Raw genomic sequence first — 18,207 nt, forward strand, 5'->3', positions numbered from 1 at the left:
AAGCCAATTTCTTCCTTTATGTGCATGTGTATTGGAGCATCAAGTCACTTTTAATGCTTTAAAATGAAACATGAACCTTTTTTATTACTGTATTTGCTGAATTTACAGTCCTCTGTGATATATCCCAATCCGGATCCCCTGGAAACGCAAACTGGAGTGCTTGACTTCTATGGGCAAAGACCATGGCGACAGGGAATATTAAGTACGTTTCTGTGTCTTGTATCTGTGGAGTTCGGACAAACTTCTTTAGCTGCTGATCCTGCCAGCTGACTTAGTGGGCATCAGCATGTAATCCCTTTTCCACTGAGACAGACGCAGGGCTGGGACCGCACTCTCTCCTTAGTTGGTGGTACAACTTGAACAGGTACCATTTGGAAGTGCAGGAAGTGTGTTCGATCTCTATGTCAAATAGAAGAAGGAACCTCAGGTTTATGCAGGATCAGGTCTTCAGCAGAGCTGCATAGGCCATACTGAAGCTTTGCTGCTGCTTTGTTTCTGTTGCTGCCTAAGCTGCTTGTAATGCCTGACTGCAGTGAAATGCAATCCTGGGAAGGGAAGTTGGAGAACTCAATGCAGCAAAAATAAGTGACCCTGAATGTGATTCTTATAAATAGATCCTGCCATCCATACTGTATAACGTCAACTGTAGACAGGAACTTGTGACTTTTTTTCTGAAAAAAGCTTTTTGGATTTTGAAATGGATTGAGAGGATAGAATTACTAGATTTTAATCTAAGAAAGGAATTTGTGGTTTTTCTATTGAGGAGGACGTTTTCTCAGAAATTCAGACTTTGAATATACAGCTTTGAGCTATGTATGAATACACATGCAGTTCTGAGATCTTCATTGCTGACTGTAGCTTCCCTTTCTTCCTCTCTATTTGGTCTCCTTTATTCTTTGCATATTCTTTGGGCTTTGATGTTTTATCACTGCCCTCTCTTAAAGACTTTATTTCACTTACTGTAAATACAGTACTGTATAACCTCTCTTATCTTCAAGTGTTACTGTTTTAAAATTTATTAGAATCTACTGCCAAGGTTAAATAGTTTAAGATGAAGATAAACTTTATCTGTTAATATATTTAGGGTTTTTTTATTCCAGCAAGAGTTTATAGTCTTTTAAAGCCCTATATAGTTCTTTGTTTGTTGGCGTTCTCCACTGCTAGAGAAACATAAGCCTGAATCCTTACATGAGATCAGATAGGAAAAGGGCTACAAATTTGTGTTAACATACAAGCTTTAAATGTTAATAGATGCAGTCTAAGGACCAGGTTGTCTTACTGTAGCTTGCTATTTTTGGGTAGCTTCAGATAACTTCTCTTAACAAAAGGCAAGATATTTCTTCCAGAATTTCCCTTCTAGAACATGGAGGATGGGTGAGTTCTTACAGTGATATAACCGTCTCCTAGGCAAAAGAATGTTTAAGACTTTAAGTATGCTAGGGTCAGAGCTTGTATTGCATGTAGCTCACCATATAAATAGTTCCCTTTGGATCTGGACAAAACTCTAATTTCATGGATTTTTCACTGTCTTATGCAGGCTTTGATCTTTCTGATCCTGAAAAGGAGAAGATGGGGATTTTATCCTTACAGCTGAAAGAGAAAAATGTCCTTCACTCGGTAAGTTTTATTCTACCAAAAAAAAAAAAAAAAAAATCTCTTTTCTGACTTTATCCTAATGTTTGCATAATTAATGATATCAGTAATGGTTTTATCTGTTAGGAGCTAATAATCACTTTGTTGAGTAATGCTGTCGCACAGTTCAAGAAATATAAGTGTCCAAGAATGAAAAGTCACTTGAGTGAGTATAGATAATCAGATGCATTTTTTTTAAATTAAATTTGCAAAGACTTTCAGTATTGATCTGGAACTTTTTTTTTTTGAATCAGTGGTTCAAATGGGAGAAGAATATTACTGTGCTAAAGATTATGCCAAAGCATTGAAGTGAGTATCATCCATGATTGCTTCTTTCACATGCTATTGTTCTCACTGATACCCTATGTGTTATTGCTATGGAATAACATTGGAAGCTCATCTGAGATGTCCCTTGTACCTCGATTTGATTGAAGCACAAGCTTTGGAGTATATGAACTCCACTTATATTAAAAAAACCAAACCAGATATGACGAGTCAGTTATTAGAGTAGAAAAACTTCCTGCTCTAGTCTGTTATGGGGACTTGCCTTATTGGGCAAATATTTATTTCTAGCTTGCCTGTTCAGTGCTGTCTCTCTCAGAAATTATTTCTGAAACTTGCCTGCTACTGCAATGAGAATTACATTTAATTACAGACAGTTACAAAATTCAAAAAATAGCGAAATGCAGCTGAATGTAATTTTTGTTTATATACCAGGGAATTGGCAAAAGGACTTAGTTTTATTGGTGTAGTTTTCTGCTGTTAATGACTACAGAGCTAGGAAAGCTTAGTGCTGAGGTACAGCTACCATCTTTTCTGAAGGATGTGTCTTATACTTCATTTCTTAACTTTCTATCTTTAAGGGGAAACAAAGGTTGTGATAAGTAGGAGTCCCACAATTAATTAGGTTTCAAAGATCACATGTTGTAAAGGGAGCATGTTGAAGGTAGGAGAGATGTGTTTACTGTTGTTACTAGGTGACTGGAAGCTACATGGAGGAGAACATAGGCTAGGATAAGCAGATCAATTTGTACCAAGCCTAAATTTTTATATGAGCAATCATTTCTTATATTTAGCTAGACTTTTCTTGAATGAATGCACAGAGTTTAAAAAAAAAAAAAATCACTGCACTAATTTGCTAGTTACGGCAAACATTTCTTAGTATTAAAACGATATTAAGGTGTGCAGTTTTGCCTGATAAGGACTGATCCATGTGTTGCTTGTAGATTTTTGAAACCCTTGAAGAGAGCAAGGGTAGGGGGCAAAAGAAATATCTCTGCTTAAGGAACATTAAAATTCTTCAGTTTGAAAGGGGACTTTATTGTGGGGCTTTGGTTTGTTTTTCTTAAAACTTACCTCATACTCAATAGTAAAGTGTATTTTTAATGTAATGCTGGATCAAGACTCTTCTGTCTTGTTGCTGTTTTGCTAGTTCTTTGTGAGGACGGATGGGTTTTCCTGTTCTCTTGTGAAAATTGTTCTAGCCTGAAATAGAAAATTCATAGAATAAATGTTTTTACAATAATTTCATGCTGTTTTGAATAAATTATTGCCATATGTAAACAGTAGACTTGATTTTAATCTAGCATTTATATTGGTGAGGATGAATTTGGTATTAATGATACCAAATAAATGTGAGCTTCTAAAAAATATTGGTGTGCACAACTTTTTTTTTCTCAATTTTACTGTGTTGCAGGCTGTTGGATTATGTTATGTGTGAATATCGTAGTGAAGGATGGTGGACTCTTCTCACTTCCATACTGACAACAGCTCTCAAATGTTCCTATCTGATGGCCCAGCTAAAAGATTATATAACATACTCTTTAGAGCTACTGGGTAGAGGTATTCTTTTAATATTCAGCCTATACAGAAAAATTAAAGTTCATATATCTAAAAGTCTGACAGAACATTGTCAGACACAGTGCTTACAGTAGCTCAAATGATTTGACTACAAAATAACTGTATACATGTGCTGAATTTTTACTACCTTATTGCATGTGCTGGAAGTGGAATTTTATTCTCTTCTATCATAAAATTCATTGCATTCAAGCAGACTGTGTCAGGATATCTGAGGCACAGAGCTTCATTTGAAAATGTTCAAATAATGTAACAGAAGCTTCCTGAGCTTTGGGATGGGGAAAGAACTGTAACATAGCTAAAAGGGGAAAAACATTTTTCCTAGTAGGTAACAAAGCTAGTGCTATTTTTCTGGACTTGAAAATCCCAAATGTGCTTCTCAGACTTTTTACTAGAACTCTGCTGACAAAATATGCAGGTGGTATGTTTTAGGGAAAAAATGTGACATAGGGTGACTGCACAGTAATAATGCAAGCACACTGCTTCATATTACATCTGTTACTTGCACTGCAGAAGTAATCCTTTTGTGCCCTAAATTGCTACTAATATCACTGTTAGGGTAGGTGTGGTAAAAATGGGTTTGCATCTTCTGTTAGTTAGCCAGGCTACTCTGCTCTGTATTAAAGAATAGCCAGTGAGACAAACCCACCTTTTTTCAAGAGAAGCGTGCTTATTTTAATTAGTCCTTTTTTTTTCTTCCTGTCACCTTCTCTAGTTGTTTCTAATGTTATCTGAGGTTGCTCTTTGCATGTTGCAGACTTTTCTACTGTGTCTTCCATTTTTAAACATAAATAGCAAGAAGGTATAAGCATTATTCTCTTGATGTTTTCCTCCAATAAATTATGAAATGCTTGTCTAACCGAAAAATGTTTTATTGGTTCCAGTGGAAGTAAGAGGAAACGCTTAAAATGTGAGAGGTTCTGAAAAGTGAATGAATCTTTCATTACTGGTAGATTGCTAGAATTTTTTTCCCCCATAATGTATTTTTTGAAAGATGCAATCTAAAGGAAAGACTTTTTTAAAACTTGAACAAATAAGAGGACTTGCTTCTGTCTTGTAATTTTTGTGTTTGTTCTGTTTGCTAGCATCTACTCTTAAAGAAGATCAGAAGTCTCGAATAGAAAAAAATCTGATAAAAGTTCTAATGGTAAATGACAGAACTTCTGTTATTCTTTTAAATAATCTTAAGGGCAGTCAGTGTTTAGTAACTTTCTTCTATTGTTGTTTGTAATCTTCTACCTGCATACAGAATGAAAGCCCTGATCCTGAACCTGACTGTGATGCTGCTGCTGTGAAAGCATCACAAAAATTGTGGGCTGACCGTGTTTCTTTGGCAGGCAGTAATGTTTTTACAATAGAAGTCCAAGATTTTATACCATTTGGTAAGTAAGAAAGCAAATTTACACCAGATCATAAATTTTGATGTGGTTGTATCTTGAAAATAGCTAGTTAAGAGAAAATATAAAGTGTACATTAAAGCCAGTAACACTCAAGCTCTCATTTCATCACTGCTGTGTTCTTCATCTAAATTAGTAAGATAAGAAATTGTGAGAGAAGCCAGTGATCCCTTATCCCCAATATGGATTGCTAAAGAAAAATCCTTTGAGCATCATGTCTGAGGGGGAAAAATTCTCTGAACTTCCAGCTAAGACTACCTATGCCTTTAAACATGGTAGAAGTAGTAAACCCTTGATTTTTGAAAGACTTCTGCCGCTCTGGTGTGCTTTGAAGTATGATTCTGAGGAAAGAGAGCAGAACATGTGCAAAGTAATACTGCCTATAGAAAGGGGGCGTGAGTGGGTGTTGCCTACAAGAGAAGTGTATCTAAGCGTACAGGATTATTAAGTGTGACAGTGTTAGTAGCCAAATTTGTGAGTTTTAAGAGTATACACAAACAATCCTTACCATGATTATTTAAAGAGTGTGCTTCTGGAATTTAATGTTGTAGTTCGTGTTTAACACCTACTTCTTGATGGGGGTTTTCTTGGTGTTTTTTTTGTTTTGTTTTGTTTTTTTCTTTTTAATTCCAGTGCAGTGCAAAGCAAAATTTCTAGCTCCTAGTTTTCATGTTGATGTTCCTGTGCAGTTTGATGTATACTTGAGAGCTGATTGTCCTCATCCTATCAGGTTTTCTAAGCTCTGCATCAGTTTCAATAATCAGGTAACTATGTTCTATCTATCTCTGACCTAGTGATAGAAGTTTATTATAAGAATAAAATAATATCTATTAGTGATTTTAAACATAACATAATTTTTGGACAAGAACTTTTGAATTTTTTTAAGATGTAGGTTGGAAAGGTGCTTTTTCTTTTTTGCATTATCTATCACTTTTGATGAGTATATCAATACTGTGATAAAACTCTCAAATTCAGTTTGATTAGTTTATGTATCATATCTTTGTTTTTCTATGAAGCTTTCTAAAGTTTCAGAAGGATCATTTTAATGTCGTATTTCACTTGATGTTCTTGCATAGAGTTACGTTAATGTAATGGACGCATTGTGTCAAAGAATTACATTGTAATTAACTTGCTAAGGCTAACTTCATTAGTGTGAAAAGTAGCAAGAACCCATTTGGTTTGATCCAGTAACACAGAGCCTTAACATTTGCTATGCTACCATTACTCTCTAAAGATGTCTTAAGTCTGGATTTATCAACTTTTTTCCCCACTCCTCCACTGTAGGATTACAACCAATACTGTGTGGTAGAAGAAGCCTATCAAAAAAGTGATATTCTAGAACAGTCATCGCAAGGAACAATGTGCTTAGTCCCTGGCAAAACGAGAAAGTTCACTTTCAAATTTGTTGCAAAAACCGAAGATGTAGGAAAGAAGATTGAGGTTTGTCAATTTGTTTTATGCTTTTCTTATTGATGCTTACAAAGAACTCAAAACTACAAAGTTGCCTCTAATCTGGCACCAGTTACTAATGTCACTGCAGTTCCAAACGTTGGAATTCGTGAAACTAAGTACTGAAAACAAGAGTAAAATTTTATTGACTATACCAAAGCAAAAAAATATCACAAAAACTTAAGTATTGCTTCAAGCTTGCTTGTTTGTTTTAAATATGTGGAACAAATTTAAAAACAGAAAAAAAGAAAGTGCAAGGGGAGGAGTGGTGTGGTACTATGGGGTGGTAGGGAACTACAAAATACTACCCTGCACACATGAGAGTACAGGTACTTTTCCCGTCACTGTTTCATTAAATAAAATCCTGGAGTGGTGAGGTGTCTTCAGTTTGCAAAGCTGCCAGAAGCTCTTTGGTATACAGGCACAGCAAAGATGCGTATGCTGGAAAACTGTATTCTTACAGTAGGTCATCTGAAGACACAGTTATTGGTATGTGTTTAAATTTGTGTCTATCAGATCACCTCCGTGGATTTGATCCTGGGAAGTGAATCTGGCCGATGTGTGATTCTGAACTGGCGTGGGGGAGGTGGAGATGCTGCTTCATCTCAGGAGGCGTTGCAGGCAGCACGTTCCTTCAGGCGAAGACCTAAGCTTCCAGATAATGAAGTGCACTGGGACAGCTTGACTATTCAGGCAAGCACCATGTGAGTAAGAACTTGAAAATAAATGTGGTGTATCATCGTGAGTCTCCTGTGAAGTCCTGGTCACTCTGCCTAAAAGAAGAAAGACTTGTCGGGACTTCTTTAACATGAGCTTTTTAAAATGTCTTTACTTATCTGGAGATAAGATAGGTACTATATTAATTCTTTAGGACTTTTGAGGCTCCAGATGGTTAGAAGTACAGAAGAAGCTTGCATTGATTTCTGAGCATACCAAGTATGCTTTAGTTCTCCCCTTCACCTAACTTTACTAGGCAGACTCTTCCCAGATCTTTGTGCAAACTAGGATGTGTTATTGTTCTCTTATAAAAGCCATCACACAAACAAGGAATCCCTAAGAAACTTTATTGGAAAATAATTATTAATGAATAGGCTAATGCTAATTTAAATGTATTCAAAAGAATTAAATCCAATTGCTGTTGGTAAGGGTGCTTTTTTCTTTCCTTGCAGAACATCTGAATCATTAATGCTTATTTGCTGGGGTTCCAAACTGGTTTTATAGAATTGTTCCCATCATGTTGCTTTTCAGGAGTCTCATATCTCCTAGTTGAATAGGCCACCAGTTGTCAGAATTCTCTTTAAAAATGGGCTGTTTTAATCTCCTTTAAACTAGGCTTAAAAACTTGTTATCTAAGAAACATACAATAACTGAGTCTTTTCTCTTAAAGGATTATTTCTAGAGTGCCAAACATTTCTGTTCAGCTCCGTCATGAACCTCCTGCCCTGACTAATGAAATGTATTGTCTGATTGTGACAGTCCAGTCACATGAGGAGACAGTGGCCAAAGATGTTAAACTTACAGCAGGTTTAAAGCCAGGTATTTGGGATTATTTTCTTTTAATCCAACAGTCTCCTAATTGACTCTTTAATGCAATGTAGAAAAATATAGTAAATGGCTTTCCTGCAGTAATTAAGAGCCAAACCAGAATGAAGGTTGGGAATGATGAGATACCAGTGGTAAGAACAAGAGCTAACAGTCTCATTCAGTTATGGTTACCTTAACCACCGCTCGTCTGTAGTGTTTACGTGGGTATTTTCAAAAGATAAATCTTTACAAGTTTGAAAGAAAACATGGAAGCTTTTTGTATTCCTTCCTAGCCTTTTATTTAATCTACTCGTAACTAAATTTTTCTCAAGAGATCTTTTTCCTGCTGAGATGAAAGCATTAAACAGTGATAGATAAATGCTTTTTAAGTACAGTCTTTGTGGGTGTTTTCCCTGCAGCCATCCCAGCTTTTTTTTTTTTTGCTGCCATGGACAGTGTAGTTTGTTTTTTAAACCATTTGAAATTTGGGAAGTGGTGGTGAACTGAGACCAATATTCCTTCAAATGAAAATGAAAAATTGCAAATGTTGTATTTTTAAGTCCTAGATAGCTGTATGTAGTTATTGCTGACAGTTTTCAATATGTGAAGTCCAAATGTTACTGTTGGTATGCCTATTTGTAGCAATTATCCTAAAAAGTAAAAACACTGAAGTCACTAGCATATAGGATGCAATATGTGCTGTCTACTCTGAAATAGAACCACATTCCCTATATAGTTGTACAGTTCATTAAAGTCAGTGGAGCGTTCTTTGAACTTAATTGGATGTTTGGGCTTGGCTCCTAAAGCAGTGTTTAATAGTTAGTCGTCTTTTTTTTTTTTTTTTTAATTTAATTTTCTCCTCTTGATCTTGACTCTTAACGTGTGATATGCAAGGTCAATGTGGGCTTGCTGATGGCATTAAAAAACACCCAATTGAAATGTGACACTTCAATTGTAGGGAAGGTGATATATTTTCCACAGTTGCAACTCTTTGGCAAGATGTGGCTTGTTTTGCTTTGAAAATTATCGCACAATTGCAGTAATGTCATTATTCTAGTCAACCTCTGACTGAAGAATGGTATCATTTAACATCTATACATTTGGGTTTTTTATGTATTTTCAACATGGGTTTGGAAGAACAGTTTTAAAAACAGTGTAAAATCATGAAGCCATGCTCTTGAAAACAGAAGAATTGGAGAACTGTGAAACTTGCATTTTACTTCGTATAGAATACCAAGAAAAACTTTGATTGTGTATTCATGTTGTGTTTTTGTATGTGGTAGAGAACATCAAGGTATGATTTCTGATTTCTGAGATTTCTTTTTTCCTGGCCAAAATAGATGAAACACAAACATTGCAGGATGTCGTCCCTCCAAGTTAGAAAACGTAAGGTGTTGTCAAATCTAGCCTCTGCTGGTACTTTTGAAAGCCTCCCTCAACCAAATGAACAATGTTAATTCCTTGTGTATTGCTTTTTGAGATTAGTATCTTACAGTTTTTTAGTTATTGCTTTCATGCTTCAGTGATGTAAGCCTGTGTGGATATGAAGACTGTTTTTAATCCTAGGCCAAGATGCCAACCTGACTCAGAAAACTCAGGTGACTCTTCATGGAACAGACACATGTGATGACTCCTTTCCTGCACTGCTTCCCGATATCCCTGTAGGAGACTTGCAACCAGGGGAAAAGGTGAAATCTTAAAACCTTCTTTCTATGTGACAGTTAAGAAAATGGGGATCAACTAATACAAGACTCCCATAAAAGGACCTATATTTAGTTGCAGATATCTGAATGAATAAATGAAATGCTTATGGCATATTTTACCTGTTTACTTGTAGTTTATTTATTTTGCTAGATCCCATTTTAGACTAAATTTGGGAATAAGGTGTATTCTGGAATTGGTGATACAGCTGACATAAGAAATAAGGAGGTTGATCTCAACTATTATTAAATGCACTGCCTAATGGATAGTAGATAATAATAATAGTCAGCAGGTGTGATTTGACATGGTAGAGCATCAAGTATGCAGATGTTGCACCAAATTGTAATTGTGACTAGTAAATTAGTAGTTGCGTATATCATTTATTACATACTAACAGCTCTTTTCTTGTACTGTTAAGTAACAGACAGTCACTGGTATCAAAGCAACTGGAGCTGTGCTACTCTGATTCAAATCATGCACTGTATGATTAAGATCATGCACTGTAGGAGATTCTTTATGGTCAAAATAATATCCATTCTACTATTGCCCTCTTGGACCAAGTAAGATGACTAACAAATCTTGGATATCTTTAGGTCTTAATAATGTATGTTAGGTGTAGCTTGGCTCATACTGTCTCCTTTATTTTGCAGCTGGAGAAACCAATATACATTCGTTGTGGAACAGTTGGTGCAAGAATGTTTCTGGTTTATGTTTCTTATTTAATCAACACTGTCGTTGAGGGGAAAGAAATCCTCTGCAAGTGCCACCGGGTAAGATGTAAAGATACACCAATTGCTGGAAATACATTTATGAAATATAGTGAATATTCTCAACCTAACAGCTGTATTTCTAAGTCTCTTAGAAGCATTTCTACTTGATAGAAAAATGTCAAATCAGCAGTATGGTAGCCCCATTTAGGGTGAGCAGCTTCATAAGTATAATCGGAAGAAAGCCTTTCTATATATATATTTTTTTTAATAACTACAAGTACATTCTGCCCTGGAGAGGGCTTTGTTAAAATGATGATTAAAAGTGATTTTACGTTAGTAACTCTTGACATCGGTAGCCAGGTCTGAAACTGTGAATATAACTGTTTTTTCTCTCTTCTGCCCACCCCTTTTGTTACGCATACAGGATGAAACTGTAACCATAGAAACAGTATTTCCTTTTGATGTTGCTGTCAAATTTGTCTCCACAAAGGTGTGTGTTTGAAAAGTTCTTGATATTTTGGAATCGCACCACTCTCAATGGTTGCACCCTGTTTTGTTAGAAATAGCAAGATCTTGTGTCTGGTTTTGACAGTTGGAGCACTTGGACAGAGTATTTGCAGATATACCATTTTTACTGATGACAGACATCCTGAGTGCCTCTCCGTGGCCTCTCACCATTGTAACCAGCCAGCTACAGCTGTCAGCTTCCATGACGCCAGTAGATCAGCTGGAATCTTATGTGGAGAACGGTAAGTTTTCTTAGATTATGCTCCCTATTGTGAGGATACTTTCTGCATAAGTTGGGAATAAGAAAGGGGGACAATAAACAGCATTTGCTTATCAAACTCTAGTATTAAGCAGCTTCTGTTTATAGTTGCTTACCAGAACACAACTTAGACAGCAGTATGCTTCAAAATGTAGTTCTACTGCACTAGATCAAGTAAATAGACTTCAATGATAGATGGTAAGCAAAATTCTAAATATAACAGATGTAAGGGAAAGCACTTGAAAGTACTTCTGCTTTGCAACTTCTTAGATATCCATATGAAAGATACTCAGTATTTCCAGTGTTTGTGGACTACATATACTTTCTGGAATGCCAACACTTTACCATGTGATAGAGGCAGCATCCAAAGGCTAAAGTCATCAATGTCCATGATTGCAGTCATGAAGCTGAAAAATCTGAAGCTAGACAGGGTAGACTATAAAGAACAGTTAGAAGTAAGCATCTTTTTTTATACTAACATAATTTAATAACTTATCAATTAAATGTAAAAATATCTTACAGATTTCAACCGTTAAGAGGTTAGTATGTTAGCTTTAAAACCATATAAATGGAGTACTTAGCAGTAGAGCTGATGCAAAGCCAGTGTTTTACTGGAAGATTTTTGGATTTGCTGAGTCAGAGTTGTGAAAATGTGTATATTCTGTCAAAACTTGGAATAAAATGAGGCAGTCTGGATTGCTGCCTGATGGTAGGGCAGCTGTCCACCCATGTAATAAAGGACTTGCAAGACTTTAGTTCCTCTATAGATTCAAGGGTTACCTGGCAGAAAGCAATTATTGCCCATGTTCTTTCATCTTCAAACTATGAGATTTCATCTTTAGCTCTGGCATTTTGTGCTTTGTGGCTTCTGGTTGATGCTCCTAAAGAGCCAACTGCCAGAAGGTATAAACCCCCTCAGATACCAGCTATGAAGCTGTCCACTTTTTGGTTGATTTTATTTATCTTTTTTCTTGTAAGACTTAATTAATATTAATTATTATTTTGAATGACGGAAGCACCTATTTTCTTAATACTTAAAAATAAAAAAAATCATTCCATGTGAAAAGGTACTTTTTTTTTTAGTTCACTCAACTGAGGTGGGCGGGAAGAAGGAAGAAAAAAAAAAAGTGAAAACTCAAACCCAGTGGAATTTTCTTGTGTTCCCCTTTCCCCACCTCTCATCCCTTTGGGTAGAAGAGGAGAAATGTCAGTGTTCATTTTCATTTTAAAACAAGAGACATTTTATGCTGATGTCCTGGAATTTGCTGTGAGAGAAGTATAAAATTTGAATTGGCATTATTTTGCCTTTTTGTGTGCATGAACTCTAAATTTGCAATGACCTGTTCTGTGTGTACATGAAAGATTTCATAATGCTGTTCAAAAAGTAAACTGTCATATATTTGTATATGTCACCCTTTTATATATTGGGGTATTTTACAATCTTTATTGAATTTACACATTACGTAGGTATAGTTTGCAAAGCACTTCAAAGGTCTTTCTGGCTGAACACTTGTGTTAGTGTTGTTGGATTTTTAGACTTGATGGCTTCTGCAGGAATGATTACACTTTGATTTTAAACAAAATCTTGCTGATAGTTGTTTTACAGACAGGTGAGAGTGCCAGTGAGTGCTTTTGCCTTCGATGTCCTCCAGTTACTAATGCTAGTGGAGTGGCAACTGGATGTTATATCATTTCTTGGAAGAGGTGAGTATCTCTTGGCCTGGATGGGGAGAGGAAATAAGCTGATTTGGTTTTAGGGATGATGATGAGTTGGTGTTGGGGGGGGTGGTGGTGATGGGCATTGGCCTTTTTGATTTTTGGATCTTCCAGTAGCAAGCACTGTCTAGACTTCGGACCTTACTACTTACTGCTTAGCTTGTTGGACTTTTGAATAAATACGTGTTTCACTTAAGAGAAAAATATTACGTGCATATGGTTTTAACATCCATGAAGCTTTCTTCTTTGCAAGATCTTATGTTAATTACAGAACTGTTTTGTCACCTTCCAGTGTCTGTTTTCTCCAGTCATAAAATACTTAGCTTGAGAAGCCAAGTCAAAGGGATAGCTTTGTGATAGAAACAAACAAACTTTTTAAGTGGGAAAACTGTTTTTGTGGGTTTATGTATTCACTCAGTTTTCAAAGACAAATGTTGAGGTATATCTTTCTTCTAGTTTGCTTTTGTTTAGTTTTACAGTTGTTTAGTGTTTTCACTTGCCTTTTGCTATTTTATCTCCATGGCACTTTCTTTGCCCACTTCAACCAGTCCAACGTAAGGATTTGGGGGTTTTCCTTTCCACCCCTGAAATTACTATCATTTTAGTTTAGCCACATAGAAGTGATGTTCTTTTGGTATACTCAGTCCTTTATGATGTATAACTTTCAACATGGCCTGTGTTTGACTTTTTCCTGCAGAAGTTCACCTGTGGAAAGTGTACCTGTTGTTAGTACAATCATCACTCTACCGCATGTGATTGTAGAGAGCATTCCCCTCCATGTTAATGCAGGTAATATTAATCTGGCATCATATGTGTCTCAAATAAATTTGTGAGGTTTTTAGGACTGCCAAAGTTTTACAGCATACAGAGCTTGCATTTACCGTACCAAAAGACAGAAAACTGGTGCTGGGTACTATGGAGCTAGTGAAAGAAACTGTTATCATGGTTTAGACTGCCTCAAGCCTTGCCCCTCTTCCCCTTCTTCATTTCAAGGGGAGAGCTGGGAGGTAGTTACACGAATGCGTTCTCTTAAGAGCTGTCAGTGGATCGACCTGTGTTACATGGCAACACAGAGGCCAGAGTTACCTCTGCTGATACTGCCTTCCCAGTAGGTTTCTCTAGGTGCCTAGGGCAAGAATTGTTCCATCCACCCATGCACTGGCTGCATCACAGGAGAGAAACAGCCTGGAGAATTGGAGCTGCTTGTGGGCAGGTGAACTGTCTCTGTTCTAGCACTTCACCTGCACCAGAGCAGAAGGGGAGCGTTCACTGAACACACAGAATTCCTGTGCTTTTCTCTCTGTGTTCATTTGTACTGAGACTCTTCCACCATCTTTTCCTGTTATATTTTGAAGGAGGTTCCTGACAGTATCTGGTAAGATTTTGGGAAGCTGAAAATGCCCAGCAGCAACCAAAATGACTTCCTAGCTAGCACTGCTGGACAGTGTTAGCAGGCAGTGGTTTTATAACTAGGAGTTGAAAAAGCGTAATTGAAAAGTTGCAATGGAGTTCTGCTCTGTTCTTTAGTCTTTCTCTGAAAAATCTTGTCAGAAATGCTTTAGATGCCTGTTATTGTATCTTCAAACTTTTCACCGCTCTTTGCGATAGACTTATTTTTTAATGTATGGAACTTTAAAATGCATTTTGCATTTGAGATTACTTACTTTCTTTCTAAAGATCTGCCATCGTTTGGTCGAGTCCGAGAATCCTTACCTGTCAAATATCACCTGCAAAATAAGACCAACTTAGTTCAGGATGTGGAGGTGTCAGTGGAACCCAGTGATGCCTTCATGTTCTCTGGCCTTAAACAGGTACAAAGCTGTCCCACCTACTGATCCTGCTGGCTTATCTGGTAGTGAAGAGTACATTGTTTAGACTTACACTGATGTGCAGAGACGACAAACTCATTGCTTTTTAGTTGTTTAAAGTATGGTAAATTCTGTCTGGAAGAACACATGGGGATGCAGGCTCAGTTCAAAGAAGGGCGAAATGGAAACCTGACTAGGAGCCGTTTGTCATGTTGTTTATGGGTAACATGGTGTTTCAGTATAGAAGTAATAGTTTAACTAGAATAGGAAAATAGTTGCATTCTTTCCAACCTCAGAAAGTAAACAGTGTATAAATAGAAAGTAAACAGAGGACTACTTTTTGTCACAGAACTTATCTATCTTTGTGGCTTTTTTCTTTTTTAAGATCCGGTTAAGAATCCTTCCTGGCACACAGCAGGAAATGTTGTATAACTTCTATCCTCTGATGGCTGGATATCAGCAGTTACCATCTCTTCATGTTAACTTGTTGCGATTCCCAAACTTTACTAATCAGTTGCTCAGACGATTCATACCGACACACATTTTTGTAAAGGTAAGACTGTGAGAAGCGCCTTTTGTTTAAGGGCTCCTGGCGGGGCTACTTAGTTTTTGGGGACTACCGCCCTAGCTCTGTTTAAAGCTGAGTGCTTCTAAGCAGACTAAAATGGCCATCTTGTATCAGACTTACTTGCTTTGAAAAGTCTTGGGTTGTGCATTGGTGTCATCAACCAAAATCCTTAAGAAATCTGTTTAAGTGCGACAGGTATTTGGTTACAATTAGACAAATTAGCTGAATGCGCTTAGCCTGTCCCTGTTATTCCCTGTCTTAGTCTGTAAAATGAGTTTTAGTCATCTATATTTTGAGTACAATGGAGTGAGCTAAATGTAATTAAATACTTTACGCCATAATTTGTAGCCCTTCTGAAAAAAAGTGTTTGAGCAACCCATATGACTAGGTTCAGAAACACTGTAGTGTCTTACACTTCCCTAAATAACTTCTAAAACCATGTCTTAGTGAGTCAATCAGTCCAGATTTTTTTAAGTGGTATGACTCTGAAGACAATTCAATCATGTCATGAAAAATGGATCACAGGCTTCTTTTGACTTCTTAAGAATCATTTAAATCCAGTTGCCCAAATAATGCTTTCTCATTCCACTGCTTCTGTCTCCAGAATATTGTATTCACTTTAGTCAGACTCTTAGCAAGTAAAGAGCCTGAAGAGTTTGTTTATATAACTTCAGATGGACTTGTTCAGACATCTAATCCTGTTTCCAGGAAACAGGCCTGGCATTATTTCAGTTCTGTTTTAGCCAAAAGAGATAGGCAGAACGAACTTTTTGCGTGTGCTGTCAATCAGTGGCTCTTCTAGATTGGTTGCCAAGATGTCCTCCTAAGTCAGTAAAAAAGGTGGGGTTTTTTCCTCAAAAGTGTGGTGTTTCAGGTTTCAGAATTCTTTGCTTTTGCTTTGGAGTTGTCAGGACCTCAAAAAACCTTATTGTAAGGATGCCTCTTTCTTCTTTAAAACTTCCTCCTCATGCTCTCACATCTCATTCTGCTTAAAGTTCCTCCAAGAAGCTGTCAGTCTCATTCCTGCTTCACGCATTGATAATTCTCATCTTTTTTATACTGCAGTAACTCAGAACTCTGATCACCTGGGCCTTGTGCTGGGCTGTCCAAATGTGTGCAGAGATGCTCTCGGCATTTAACAGCAGTTAAAGTGCTGAGGCCTCTACTGAGTGTTCACTGGGCCAAATGGAAAATTCAGTTGATGTCTTGTGTTTGTGCTGCTATTGGAAACCTAACATTAGAAGTAATGTTACACTGGTGTACTAGGGCTACGCTGATCAACACAATGTATTGCAAAGTGAGTTTCATGGCAAGTCTTCTGTGTGTTTTGTTGGGTTTTTGGTTTTTAATTCTCTGTCTTTATTTTCCTAAAGCCTCAGGGTCGTCAAGCAGATGATAACTCGATTGCAGCTGCATAACTTTGAGACCTGTACCTCTGCACTTGAAGAAAATGGGATGTTGCACAGAATATGTAAAGCTTACTTTGGAAACATGGCTTTGATCAAACCATAAGAAGTAAATTTTATTTTTCAATTACAACTCTTAGCAGAACTAATGTTTTAAAAAAAACCTAGTCTTTCATAGACTTTCTTTAAACATACGGGGAAAACTTGGTGCTTTATTTAACAGGAACTTTCTTTTGAAGTTAACTTTGAATGTCAAACCCTTAAAAGTATTATTAAGGTGTATTAAATGGCTTGAGTATTTAAGTGAAGAAATGCTAATTCATTTGACCAAAACCGAAAGACATTTTCATAATTAACAGTAAGTTGAATTGCAAAGGTTGTACTTAACTGAGATTTACAACACTGAAAATGATCACCCTTTACAGAAGCTTATGTGCCACTTGCGTTGAGGGCAGAACAGGGTGTGCAGTAGCACAGTAAACTACAAGTGGTTGTGTTCTACCGTTGGAATTGAGCGGCTTACTAGTTCTTTAAAACCATAAATCTAAAAGGCCCTATTTCTGCTAGTTAAGCCATACATCCAAATTTGAATTCAGCAGCTAGTCTAATGAACACAGAGATCGATTTGTAACAGTTGGACTATCCAACCTGAAGCTAATATGGCTTTGGATTATTTTTATACACGCAGCTTCCAGATTAAAGATGTGTTTTGGTAGTCTCCTGCTGTGTGAATTTAAGAAACGGACATCCTACTGTTGTACAGCTCTGGATGAACTGGTGTTTAAAATATAGTAAATCATGTATATAAAAAATGCATTGTGAAAACTTCAGTTGTTTAACTTTCTAAATAATTACATTTTGATTGCTTGGGAAATACCTTATTTATTGTCAAAGTGAAGTTCTAATAAACAGCTTGTAACGGAGTACTTCTGAAACTGTGTCCTTAATTGCATTGTTTTCACAGCTGTTGTTTCATTACTTTGGTCTGTCCTGTGGGCTGATACATTCATTTATGGCACTGAAATCCAAAATAACAGCTGTAATACTTTTATCAAAGCATTAGAATCATGTAAACATGCCTTACCAGTGAAAGGACTGTAGGCTAGTTGGCAGTCCTGAGAAAATCTGAATGAGCATATACAACTTTTCCGTGGAGTGCAGATGTAGTTGTATTATGAGGGTTTTTTTCAGTGTATAGTGGAGGAAAAGACGATGACTAATAAACTATGCTGGGAAGAAGAAATTAAGCCTTCCTTATTCTTTGATTAAATATCATGAACTAAGTAGCAGACATGCAATAGGTATCTTATCTCTATTTTTTTTTCTTAAGAGTGGAAAATATATTTCATTTCCAGATTTTTTTTTTTTTTTTTCCCCTGTAAGTAACCACTTGGATTACAGCAACTCTGGCACCTCTGCTGCTGCTTCTTAAAAGACATGTTGATGCAAGTGGTGTAAATGTTCAGTGCAGGACTGGGGTGCCTTTGTTCCCCTCCCCTGAAATGGTCTAACAGCAAAATAGCAATTTGCATTCCTTTGAGAAAGAGGAGGGCATAAAATGCTTTCGTGGTTATAATGATATTAGTCTTAAGTGAATTGTGTAAATAGTTTTCTACTTAAAATAGTGAGTAATAGAAGTAGGAACTGTATAAAAGTAACCTAGAAATGCAAAC

General features: G+C 36.7%; 1 protein-coding gene across 4 annotated transcripts in view; it reads left to right on the forward strand.

Moving 5' to 3' along the window:
• TRAPPC11 (trafficking protein particle complex subunit 11) overlaps positions 1-17,469 on the forward strand; it is a 28,439-nt gene extending 10,970 nt beyond the window's left edge. For 2 of the 4 annotated variants that reach the window (XM_032988402.2, XM_042808011.1), the window contains exons 10-29: positions 109-202; positions 1,538-1,617; positions 1,720-1,798; positions 1,887-1,941; positions 3,329-3,474; positions 4,575-4,636; positions 4,739-4,871; positions 5,520-5,650; positions 6,171-6,326; positions 6,852-7,039; positions 7,723-7,871; positions 9,426-9,547; positions 10,211-10,330; positions 10,695-10,760; positions 10,863-11,019; positions 12,632-12,740; positions 13,450-13,541; positions 14,430-14,563; positions 14,946-15,113; positions 16,502-17,469. In XM_032988402.2, coding sequence (XP_032844293.2) covers positions 109-202; positions 1,538-1,617; positions 1,720-1,798; positions 1,887-1,941; positions 3,329-3,474; positions 4,575-4,636; positions 4,739-4,871; positions 5,520-5,650; positions 6,171-6,326; positions 6,852-7,039; positions 7,723-7,871; positions 9,426-9,547; positions 10,211-10,330; positions 10,695-10,760; positions 10,863-11,019; positions 12,632-12,740; positions 13,450-13,541; positions 14,430-14,563; positions 14,946-15,113; positions 16,502-16,546 — 2,286 coding nt within the window. In that variant the 3' untranslated portion in view covers positions 16,547-17,469. Of the gene's footprint in view, positions 1-108; positions 203-1,537; positions 1,618-1,719; positions 1,799-1,886; positions 1,942-3,328; positions 3,475-4,574; positions 4,637-4,738; positions 4,872-5,519; positions 5,651-6,170; positions 6,327-6,851; positions 7,040-7,722; positions 7,872-9,425; positions 9,548-10,210; positions 10,331-10,694; positions 10,761-10,862; positions 11,020-12,631; positions 12,741-13,449; positions 13,542-14,429; positions 14,564-14,945; positions 15,114-16,501 lie in introns of those variants that run through there. The other 2 variants (XM_042808010.1, XM_042808012.1) reach the window with 2 other exon arrangements.
• The last annotated feature ends 738 nt before the right edge of the window (positions 17,470-18,207 follow it).

This window comes from Tyto alba, unplaced genomic scaffold, assembly GCF_018691265.1.
Source record: "Tyto alba isolate M040663 unplaced genomic scaffold, T.alba_DEE_v4.0 Super-Scaffold_6, whole genome shotgun sequence".
NCBI lineage: Eukaryota > Metazoa > Chordata > Aves > Strigiformes > Tytonidae > Tyto > Tyto alba.